The sequence below is a fragment of the Ptychodera flava genome, chromosome 20 (assembly GCF_041260155.1).
Source record: "Ptychodera flava strain L36383 chromosome 20, AS_Pfla_20210202, whole genome shotgun sequence".
In the NCBI taxonomy this organism is placed as follows: domain Eukaryota; kingdom Metazoa; phylum Hemichordata; class Enteropneusta; family Ptychoderidae; genus Ptychodera; species Ptychodera flava.
In genome coordinates this window covers 10108209-10120815 of record NC_091947.1, presented here as the reverse complement: position 1 = coordinate 10120815, position 12607 = coordinate 10108209, and the positions used below count along the sequence as shown (strand labels likewise).

The 12607-nt window shown below is 38.4% G+C and overlaps 1 protein-coding gene across 7 annotated transcripts in view; it reads left to right on the top strand.

Moving 5' to 3' along the window:
• The window catches only part of LOC139119989 (synaptic vesicular amine transporter-like), a 57439-nt gene extending 45832 nt beyond the window's left edge, over window positions 1–11607 (top strand). For all 7 annotated transcript variants that reach the window (XM_070683964.1, XM_070683967.1, XM_070683970.1 and 4 more), the window contains 4 exons: window positions 5902–6021; window positions 6522–6567; window positions 8337–8424; window positions 8870–11607. In XM_070683964.1, the coding sequence (XP_070540065.1) occupies window positions 5902–6021; window positions 6522–6567; window positions 8337–8424; window positions 8870–8956 (341 nt within the window). In that variant the 3' untranslated portion in view covers window positions 8957–11607. The remainder of the gene's footprint in view (window positions 1–5901; window positions 6022–6521; window positions 6568–8336; window positions 8425–8869) is intronic.
• Window positions 11608–12607: the final 1000 nt, after the last annotated feature.

The window sequence follows — 12607 nt, the reverse complement described above, 5'->3', positions numbered from 1 at the left end:
TTTGAGGAGTCTGCCCTAAAAGATTATGAACCTGAGTCTTCCTTTGAACTCAGAAAATTAGAGTTAGAAATACAGGCAGATTTGGCACGTGAAAAGTTAGCAATGGAAGAAAGACAGAAAGAAAAAGAATTACAAATGAAAGAAAAGAATTGCAAATGAAAGAAAAAGAAAGGCAGGAAAGATTAGAAAGGAAGAAAGACAGAGAGAAAAAGAATTGCGATTAGAAGAACAGCGATTGCAGGTAGAAATAAAACGTTTAGAGCTTGGACAGTCAGGAAAATTCTTCCCTTCAGACAAGTTTGACATCACTAAGCATTTCAGGTTAGTTCCCCCTTTCAAAGAAAAGGATGTTGATAAATATTTCCTCCATTTTGAGAAAATTGCTCAGAGTCTGAATTGGCCTAAGGAGTCCTGGTCTATGCTTTTGCAGAGTGCTTTGGTGGGTAAAGCCAGAGAAATTTACATTCAGTTGTCAGTAGAACAGGCTTCAAATTATGATTCTGTGAAGGAATTAATTCTCAAGGGTTATGAGTTGGTGCCTGAAGCTTACCGTCAGAAATTTAGGGATTGTGAGAAGGTGAAGGATCAAAATTATGTTGAATTTGCTCGAACAAAAGAACAACTGTTTGATCGTTGGTGTTCTTCTGAAAAGGTCAGTCAGAATTATGACAAATTACGACAGCTTGTTTTGATTGAGGAATTTAAAAGGTGCATCCGGAGTGACATCAAGACGTTTATCAATGAACAAAAGGCAGATACATTGGAGGTTGCTGCACGTTTGCCGATGATTATTCATTGACCCACAAATCTCATTCTCAGCAAACCATCCCAGTCCTTTTCATACAGAAACAATGCAGGTAAATTTAACTCGTCCTTTTCATCCAAGAATTTTCAAAGGAGAGTAGGAAATCAAATGACAACAGTTCACAAAATTCAAGTAACACTTCCACATCATCAAATCCCAAGTCTCAATCTCCTTCTGACAAACAGTTCGGTACACTTTCTTGTAATTATTGCAAGAAAGATGGCCATTTAATGTCAGAGTGTTTCAAATTGAAAAGAAAACGTGAAGGTCAAAGTGGTCAAAGTGGATCTAAGCCCACCGGCTTTATTTCTTCATCAACTCAATTAGAGTCTAATAATGTGTGTAACACATTTTCTGAGGTTAAATCCCTCTCAACCCCAATTAATGAGGTCAAGGTCATTCTTCTCAAGATAGCATTATGGGTATTTTCGAACCATTTATTCATGATGGTTTTATATCACTTTCTAGTGATTTTTCTTCCGCTACCCCTGTCAAAATTTTAAGAGATACCGGGGCTTCCCAGTCTCTTTTGTTGGCAGATACCCTGCCGTTTTCTGAAAAGTCATTTTCAGGTTCTAAAGTTCTTATTAAGGGGGTAGATTGTCATGACTACATTCCTGTTCCTCTCCATAATGTCTATTGTCTTCGGACTTTGTTTCTGGACCTGTGACTTTAGGTATTAGGCCTTTTTTGCCTTTTGAAGGGATTCACCTTCTTCTTGGAAACGACCTTGCTGGGGACAAGGTCATTACTAATCCACTTGTGACTGATAATCCTAGTTTAGATCAGGATCCAGAGCCAATTGAACAAGAGATACCCGATTTATTTCCTTCATGTGCCATTACTCGAGCCATGTCAAGAAAACTTCTGAGAATCAAAATACTCTCAAAAATAATGTCACAGATGTTGACTTAAATGACACCTTTCTCAGTCAGGTGTTTGACACGGATCATTCCGTTATCCCTCGTGGATTTGAAACTTCCAGTAAAACTTCTGCTGACCAAAGTCAGACATTTTCTAGATCAAATCTCATTGCAGAACAACACAAAGACCCAGATATTTTGTCTTTGTTTGACAGGGTAGATGATGAAGGTAAAACTTCAGATAGCTCTGTTTCCTATTATACAAAATCTGGTATTCTCATGCGTAAATGGAGACCTCCAGATGTTTTGGTTGATGACGACTGGGCTATAAAACATCAAATTGTGGTTCCAAAGCCCTATCGTGCTGAAATATTGCGCCTGGCCCATGAAACGCCCTGGGCTGGTCACTTAGGAGTCAGGAAAACTTATCATAAAATTCTCAGTCACTTTTATTGGCCTAATCTCAGGCAGGATGTAGCACATTTCTGTAAAACTTGTCACACATGTCAAATGGTAGGAAAGCCGAATCAAACCATCCAAAGGCCCCTTTACAGCCAATTCCTGCATTTCAAGAACCATTTAGTAGGATACTAATAGACTGTGTTGGGCCCCTACCAAAAACAAGATCAGGAAATGAGTACATGCTGACAATAATGTGTACATCAACTCGGTTCCCAGAAGCCATACCACTGAGAAACATAAAGACAAAGACTATAGTGAGAGCTTTAGTCAAATTTTTCACTTTATTTGGCCTCCCTAAATGTGTCCAGTCCGATCAAGGCTCCAACTTTATGTCTGGAATTTTTCAACAAGTAATGGATCAGCTAGGCATTAAACAGTATAGGTCATCCGCCTATCATCCAGAAAGTCAGGGTGCTCTTGAGCGATTTCATCAAACTTTGAAAAACATGATTAGGACCTACTGTTTTGACACAGAGAAGCAGTGGGATGAAGGAATTCATTTTTTGCTCTTTGCTGTTAGAGAGTCAATTCAAGAGTCTCTTGGTTTTAGCCCATTTGAGCTTGTATTTGGACACACAGTCCGTGGCCCACTTAAGCTCGTTAAAGAGAAATTCCTATCAGACGATGATGATTGTCTGAATATTTTGCAATATGTCTCAGATTTCGTACAAACTCTCTAAAGCATGTGAATTAGCCAGAGAAAATCTTGAGTCATCTCAGCAGTCAATGAAAACCAAATATGATAAAAACACCTCAAAACGGAAGTTTGAACCAGGTCAAAAAGTTCTTGTTCTACTTCCAATTCCTGGCAAACCACTCCATGCTCGTTACTTTGGGCCATACCTAATTGATAAGAAATTGAGTGATTTAAATTACATCATCATAATAACACCTGACAGGCGAAAACAAAAACAGCTATGTCACATAAATATGCTTAAGCCATATTTGGATAGGGATAATCCTACTATAACTCAGCCTGTCAGTACAGTCAGTTCTGGCCATTATGAAGATAGTGATACTGAAACTGACTTGAGTGAAAATACTCTAAACTCAAAGCTGGGCTCGGTCAAGCTTCAGAACTCAGAAATCCTGGAGAAGCTGGAGTCTACAAAGTTGGCACACCTCCAGCCAGAACAACAACAACAGGTGAAAGAACTGCTCCACGAATATAAACACCTGTTTCAAGATGTTCCAACGAGGACAAACGTCATCTATCACGACGTTGATGTTGGGGACAGTAAGCCTGTAAAACAACATCCATACAGACTGAATCCAACAAAAGCGAAATATCTCCAGGAAGAAGTCAAATACCTGCTGGACAATGACTTTATTGAAACCCAGTAAAAGTAACTGGAGTTCGCCGTGTATACTTGTTCCCAAATCAGATCACAGTTATCGTATGTGCACGGACTTTAGGAAGGTCAACACTTTAACAAAGACAGACACTTTCCCAATCCCGAGGATTGATGACTGCATCGACCGAGTGGGAAAAGCCAAGTATGTGACAAAATTTGACCTACTGAAGGGATTTTGGCAAGTCCCTCTGACGGATCGTGCTCGTGAAATATCCGCCTTTGTTACACCAGACGGATTGTTCCAGTACAAGGTGATGCCATTCGGAATGAAGAACTCTCCGGCAACGTTCCAACGGATGATCAACGACGTCATATCCGGGCTAGACGGGTGTGCAGCTTACGTTGACGACGTCATCCTGTATAGTGACACCTGGGAGGAACACATCAAGCTCATGCGGAAGTTCTTCGAGAGACTGAGTAAAGCAATGTTGACTGTCAACCTTGCCAAATCTGAGTTTGGTTTTGCGAGGGTGACTTACCTTGGGCATACTGTAGGACAGGGCGAGGTGAAACCTGGTGATGCCAAAACCAGTGCCATTTCAAATTTTCCCATACCAAATTGCAAGCGAAAACTAATGAACTTTCTCGGTATGGCTGGTTACTACAGAAAATTCTGTCCAAATTTATCTACAATTACTGAGCCTTTGACTAACTTAATTATAAAGAAAGTAAAGTTTATATGGTCAGAGCAATGCAACAGGCATTTGATACACTTAAAGCCATACTGCAAAGTGCCCCAGTGTTGTCTGCACCAGATTTCACTTTGCCATTCAAATTAGCTGTAGATGCTAGTGATACGGCTGCTGGTGCTGTTTTATTGCAAGAGGATAGTCATGGTGTAGATCATCCTGTTGCTATTTTTCACGCAAATTTAACAAATCCCAGAGAAACTACTCTACAATTGAAAAAGAGTGTTTATCTTTGATATTAGCTTTACAGCATTTTGAAGTTTATGTTACTTCTTCAAATCAGCCAATAGTGGTTTATATTGATCACAACCCTCTTGTTTTTCTGCAGAAATTCAAAGGCAAAAATCAGAGATTGCTAAGATGGAGTTTAATGTTACAGGAGTTTAATCTTGACATTAGACATATCAAAGGCAGAGACAATTTAATTGCAGACTGTCTCTCTCGTATTTAGAGTTTATTGTTGTTCACTTTCAAGAAATTTTACTTTAGAGTAAAACAAAATTTGAGTACTTAAATCCTTTTCAAGATTACATTTGTAAAAGAAAGATTTTTCTTTGAAAAATTTTCTTTTTTGAAGAGGGGGTGTGTGTTATGTAGGTCATTTCCCCCACACTCATCATGACCTGAGTTCAATTAGTCTAGAACATTCTCAAGGTCACTGCCCTTGATGACCTCACAACCTTGAATTCAATTAGTCATGTTTGGAATGTTCTGGAAAGTTGATTAGTTGTGTAAGGGAGATAATTTTAGAACAGTAATTAGCATGTCAATAAAAGTTCTAGATTGTTCTTATATGCCTTTATAAAAGGGACGTGCTCAGCTTCCAGTCAGACTTTTGGGATCGTGTCTCTTGTGTGTTACTAAACTCCAGCAGTAGTCATTCTCTAGACTTTTCAAGACCTTCACTGCCAACGCTGGATTTATACTGTGGACTTTGTGCAGCTTCAAGCCTGCAAGGACTGTTCATTCATCCAACTGACTGTTACAACTCTGAGACTGGAGCTTTGCCGTCCCAGCTGAGATAAGTAGTCTGTACACTTTTAAAGCTTGTATTTTATCCCTGACTTAGCAATTAGTTTTATTTTTGTAATAAATTTTGTTTAAACGTAAACTGCTGATTCACCCTTTTGTTCGTTTTCTCTGCACGTAACAATATATATATATATATATATATATATATATATATATATATATATATATATATATATATATATATATATATATATATATATATATATATCTTTCTGAAGATTGGCGGGATGTATGAAACTTAAGTAACAGTGTTATGTGTTATTATTTATAACGCCCAGCTTTTAGCATCGAGCACTGTAATTTCCCTCGAGGACACACACACACACACACACACACACACACACACACACACACACACACATATATATATATATATATATATATATATATATATATATATATATATATATATATATATATATATATATATATATATATATATATATATGACTGACATGTCTGACATATTACCATCTTGCGTGCAATGGTTCCATAATAATTTCAGAGCAAGAACAAGTGAAAGGCTGAACGCAAAATTTATTTTAAATCTGTTTTCCGATTTTAATTTGAATCATCCCTTCTTATTGGAATTATCTTTAAGCTTGGCAAGCATATACGCTCGGGCAGATGATTTTATTGGTGTCACATTGCCGTACACTTCTTTTGGTTTACACCTTACACTCGTCTGCTTTCAGGAATGGTAGATTCATCTATGATGCCTACTATGGGTTTCTTGGTCGATCTCCGTCACGTGTCTGTCTATGGCAGTGTCTATGCCATCGCTGACGTGGCTTTCTGTATAGGTTTCGCCCTCGGTGAGTCCTCGCTAAGTAACTCTTGAAATCGACTGCTCGCTGTCAACACCTTTCATAAGTTTCGAAAAAGAGAGTCCAACGAGAAAAACAATCTAAGCTTTAAAATATGCAAACCAAAAAGCTTCTATTTATTCCCGAGAGAAAGTGACACCATGAAAAATTACGACTTTGGTTTGTGACAAGTAAAAACGCATTTACTAAGTAACGGCTGAAATGATTTGCGCTACAATGGAAACGGCGATATGAAAAGATTCAATTTCGATTGCGCAAAATTACATTACCGCCGCCATTGTAATTTCACACTCCTGGTGATATGAGACACGCTTCAAGCATCCTTCAAATCGATTTCTCAGTATCCAATATTATGAATCAGTTGATGGATTGTAAAACGGGCCATAGTATTGGGACCTACTTTTTTGCGATACGTCCTTTCAGAATGTTCTATTTATATCGTACTCTGCGAAGTCTGATGTGAGCAATTGGTTTTCGCTTCCCAACAGGACCAGCACTCAGTGGCGAAATCGTCAAAACTATAGGATTTCCCTGGTATGTATAGAGGTATAATGGTATACGTACGTCTGACATTGTAGCTGTCTTCTTGTTAAAACTGTTCCGTTAATTTTGTTCTTTTTGTGTAAAATATAGCACCTTATTCCACTCTCAAAATGAATGCCCATGCACTAATTGTCGGCAAAGTCATAATGTGTGTGATCTCCGATTTTATTTTTGACCCCTGAATTTTAGTCTGAACTAGGATTCATATTGTACTAAAATCGTTGTGTCTGTAAGGCCACTGGGATTCATATTGCTCTCAAAGCGTTGTATCTGCAAGGCCACTAGGATTCATATTGCTCTCAAAGCGTTGTATCTGCAAGGCCACTAGGATTCATATTGCTCTCAAAGCGTTGTATCTGCAAGGCCACTAGGATTCATATTGCACTCAAAGCGTTGTGTCTGCAAGGCCACTAGGATTCATATTGCTCTCAAAGCGTTGTATCTGCAAGGCCACTAGGATTCATATTGCTCTCAAAGCGTTGTGTCTGCAAGGCCACTAGGATTCATATTGCTCTCAAAGCGTTGTATCTGCAAGGCCACTAGGATTCATATTGCACTCAAAGCGTTGTGTCTGCAAGGCCACTAGGATTCATATTGCTCTCAAAGCGTAGTCTGCAAGGCCACTAGGATTCATATTGCTCTCAAAGCGTTGTATCTGCAAGGCCATTAGGATTCATATTTCACTCAAAGCGTTGTGTCTGCAAGCCATACGTCGTATTTCAGCATGTTAGGGCAAGCAGAAAAATGTTTTCATATTTCCGACAGCAAAAACAACGAAAATGTCTCGAAAGTTACCGCCATTGACCCTGTCAATATTTGTCTGTATATGTGTCGTCAATACTTTATCATTATTACATAGAACAATATTCTTGTCTTTGACTCAGCGGACTTGAACGACTAAGACCCTTGTTACTCATTATTTGAGATCATCAAAATCATGATAAACTTTGAAAGTAAGTTCTGTTGTCCCCAAAGTCCCGATATCGTTGCACATCCTACTCTCCCTGAAATGTCCGGGACTAGATATTCGGGCTCTCAAATTTCTACAATTCTTTTCTGATCGACCACTTGTGGGGGCTCTTTTCACAGCTCTTGGAGAAAGAACAACTTTCACCGTCTTAGTCTTTTGTAAATCGTGAATTTTATTTTTACTCCATAGAGTTAACACGGGGGTGGCGGCCATTTTGAATTTCAAATATCGCAAAATGTTGAGTAATCTGTTTCGCTACTTCCAAACTTTGCACTGTGACCCCTGATTTTTATTGTTGATTTGGTAAAAGAATGGGTGACAGTTTCATTTAGGAAAGTTTCATTTAGGAAAGTTTGAGCAAAAGTTTAAGTCTTTCACTTTGAGGCGCATACTACCTTAACACTATCATGCACATAGCCAACATTGAAGGGTTTTTCGATAACGGGTAGGCAAATCTTTAGAACTTTGAGCTGTGCCAAATTTTTGTCCCAATAAAACCTCCTTGTACATGACATAGCAAGGAAGGGTGACCGGTAGCAGATTTTCATCGGTATGGTCACTGACTTGGACCTGCAAGCACTTACTCCGGAAAGGCATCTCACCGCATAACTTGTATCCAGTTCCTCACAGTACAATAGGCAAAAATAAAAAACGATTTGGAGCGCCTTAGGGGAGTACACAAAATGTTCAAATGCGCACTTTGTGATGATAGTAGGTATAGCACTAACTTTTTCCATAAAAGTTATCTAAAGATTATCTTACAACCCCATTACATACATTTCTTTTGAAGGCTTCTGCGTGGAATCGCCATTGTCAACTTCATCTACAGCCCTCTATGCTACTTTCTACGTGACCCTCCTTCCGCTGAAGACAAACAGGTAAGCTGAGAGGCCCATGAGGTGATGCACATTGCTCTCTATGGAGAAGTATGAGAACAGCACATCCGATTCGATCAAAAGTGGAAAAGCAGCGATTTATGTATAATTTTTAGATTTCAGCTATAGACTCGCTCCGATGTCGGCGACTCAAATTCTCCCTTCAAGGCTTCACATTTTTGATATTTATAAGTTTCATTTGAGTTTAAATAGACGGGTGTATCTTTGTATTCCTTTCAAACATATTTGTATCTTACTCCGAGAGCTAAAAACGTGTTTAACGGACAAATGTTGTGTACAGTTGCATCGGCTGAACGTAGGGTAGACGTGCCCGTGTTTCTGACAAGACGGGTCGCCACAGTTTTGATATTGGGTGAATTGACAATGTGCATGGAAAGGGTAAAGCAGTCAACTTAGTCATAACAATGTCTTTCATATCCAATTACAGTCTATCTTAATGGAGGAACAACTCCCGGTGTCTTACACCGTTCACAAACAAACAGACTACCAGACGTTGCACGACGAGAACTACTGAAAGGGTCACTCTCTTTCCCGCCGCCGCCGCCGACGACAGTAGCATCGCCACGACAACACTTGAGAAGTTAACATCTTACCAGACCAAAACTGCCAAAAACGACACGATTTCGCCATAACTCTCGAAGCATTATAAACGAAGAGTTCATCTCGATGGACACTTTCGGCCATACTCGTATTTTTGCACCAAGAGTAGATACGGACGTGCTCAACAATGTATAAAATACAAAACGATGCTGTGATTTATAGCTTTAGATTTCAGACACACATACATATGTACTTTTCCCAATTTACGCACCTACGATTGCGTGTCTAACCCTCTAGCAAGCACATGATGTTGACCCCGTTTTGCGATGAATTTTGCGATAGCGATGAAAATGTTTTGAACATCCGGGAAACTTTGAAGAAGGTCAAGGTCGATATTCTTCTCAAGAGAATATTATTTACCATCATTAATGTGTACCAGCACAGTTCAAGACTGATTTCCAGACATTACATTTTCACATAGAGTCCAAAGCAGTGTTAGACAATCGTTAGAGCATCGTTAGAAAAGACCCGAAAGAGCATAAATATTAGAAACGGCCCCTGTCCCTAATTCTTGAATTCGAAACGAATTTGTCAGGTTCATAATCATTTTTCTTGCGCGCGGCTCTACGTCGCATTCGAAATTTTTCTTAAGTTCCTTTCTTTCCATTGGGATGATTCCTGAATTAGAAAACTGTGATTTTTACGTCAATTTCTCTTGACTGCTTAATTATTGTCTTCTTTTACAACTTGAAAGGGAGAGCGTGTTTGATAGCGAGTCAATCTAACACTCTGATTTAGTTTGCAGTGGGTCAAAATGACCAAGCTTGCAGAAAGCCTTCCTCGACCTTTGCGTAATATTAAGAAGCACAGCATATCATTCTGTGGGCTGGCTAAAATGACCCTATCTAGAAGGAATATGATTTTAGTTCTAGGCTCACAATGAAATTAGATTCTACCAAGGAAATATAAAACAAAATAGACACATCATTTTACGGATGAACATGCCGACAGATCAAAATGCTTTTGTACGGGAATCAGATTCAGGCTCAGATTCAGATATTCAGGGCAGTCGTACGCCAGCCTGACTCGGACTTTTGCATGCTTTCGATTAATTCAGTCGTGTCCTCTTCCATTCCTGAAGACAAGACATATTTTCTCGTATTATCATTCTGCAACTCAACGAAACGTCCCTAAATTTAGACGCCGGCGTCGGACATATCGTCGTTCATATGTGAAAGCTATCACCAATGGTATTTGGACTCATTATTTCTGCAAGACTTATTCAACAAAATTTACATCTGTTGAAATGGGATCCCAAGTGAAATATCAGAAAGCAATGGCATGGGTTAACGTAGGGAGATACTTCTGAAATTACGGTCGTGCCTTTCTCCTACTTTATTTTTCCACATTGTAGTTCACAGATATTTGAATCGTGTTTTCCAATGGCGAGGTCTTAATCTCTCAATACTGCTGACAGTTTGAGTTAATAGTTAGCAATTTTAGTACGGCGCCATTTATTTCGGGAACCGTGATCGACAGACATGACACTTTATTTGTTTGACACTGTCGGCGCGGTCATGAATTATTTTTAATTGTACATCTCAGAAAGATGCAACAAAACAAAATGTGGTTTCCAAATCACTTCAATATGAACATTAAAATATGTAGCAATATTTCTTTTCATTTACTTTGGATTAGATATTCAAATGTCACTCAATGTCACGTGGAAAGAATTGTCTGAAGACGGTCGTGACTTATACGAAGACGATTGAAGAAGTTTTGTCTTACCGACGAATATTATCGTCTGCGTGGTTTTTACTTTCACAATTATCATTCATATACATCACTTGAAAAAAGTTCACAATCTGAAAAGAAATTATTTGAATAGCCAGATAGATTAAGTCGCATGTTCGTTCAATTATGTATGCCAAAAAATGGGACATTATTTATTCGATGGACGTTGTATTTGACTGGTCTGGTTAACTTCTCAGAATTAAAAGTGTCTGATCATGCAAGTACAGACGGATCCATGTGAGCTGGTTGTAATTTGTTGGATTACTTTATTAGCTCTGTATATACTTACTTAATCTAGCAAAGGCAAGCTTAAAGGTATACAGTCACCTTTAATCTAAATATGCCCATATATGGTCAAAGGGGCTCTCCTTGGTATTCAAAATGCCCATGTGGGGGCGCTGTTTTTTAAAAGCGGCCACCCGCTTAAAATCTGTGATTGTTAGATTTTCTCTTTCCATGGTAACTATGGCAAAATTGGAACAGGTGACAGTATATCTTTAATTTTTATAGAACGATCCCATAGCCGTAGCCGAATAATACCCACGCAAAGGGAATGTTGAAAGTTGATATATGTAAATGGTCAATGATGACGTTTACCAGGAAGTGACGTCAGAGATAGTCTTTTGATTCATTGTGCCTTGATCTTGAAAACAATGTTACCTCTGTATACGACGCATGATTTTATGTACCATTAGAGCATGTCTCCCCCATAAAAAGTAGTTCCGGTAATGTTCGGAGATTAGTGAGTTATCCCGCCAGAATAAATATTCACCTTGATGATTGTATCCATGGTAATCATGTCGCAATAAACTTCAAAGTTGTGCATAACAATACTGTTGTTACATGTCTTGTTTTTTTTTTAAGTTTTGAGATGCGTAAGGCCGTGTAAAGAAAATTGTTTGTTTGCCGTCCTTGGATTTTTAAAAAACCTACCAACCAGCCAGCAAAAAACCCCAAACAAAACAAACACTAAAAAAAACCACAACATAGATCAATCGCATAAACTTTAACTTTCCCATCGGTTTATGGGCCATAAGTATGAAAAATCATCTGTTACATTTACAATGCAGTGTTTCTGGTGCTTGTATAAGTACAACAAAAATACTTAGAGTTTAGGTGACTGTGAGTCTGAACAGAAATTCCATTATAAACAATGGCAATAAACACTCTACCAGTACATAATGTATCACACAGTGTGATAGTAATCAACTGGTTGTGTTACGAAGATTGTTTGTAGGTTTATGCACTAGGTGGTCATAGGCACAAGCAAAATTATTAATTAAAATAACAAGATCTCAATTATGAATACAAAGCATACTTGCGACAAATGCAAAAAGACGCACATTACGTATTATGAGGATGTTTACGAAGTTTTGAAGAAAACAAGAATATATTTGAATTATATTAAGAATGATGGTAGTCAACACTTAATGAAGGAACGTGAGAATTTCACGTAATGGGTTCAATTTTGCAGGGTGTCTCGGTGACATTTGTATATTAATTGTGACATGTAAATTTAAGATCGAGACCTGTATTGATGTTTACGATTGGACGTATAATTTTATCTTTAATTCATATCTATCGTATGATCAAAGCCAAGCCTTAAAGATACGTTTAAAATCACATTCTAAAATAATACGGGAAAGGGAATTCAAAGGACAAGAGAGAAAAATACAACAGACAGGACAGGAGAACAGAACGACCAAAGCTTGTCTACCAAGAACTTAAAGTCTAGTATGTAGTACCAACGAACTCTGATCATCTCGTGTAGTCAATTGAAGATTACCAGTACCCTCTCAACAAGCCCAGACGAACCCATGAGTAAAAGCAG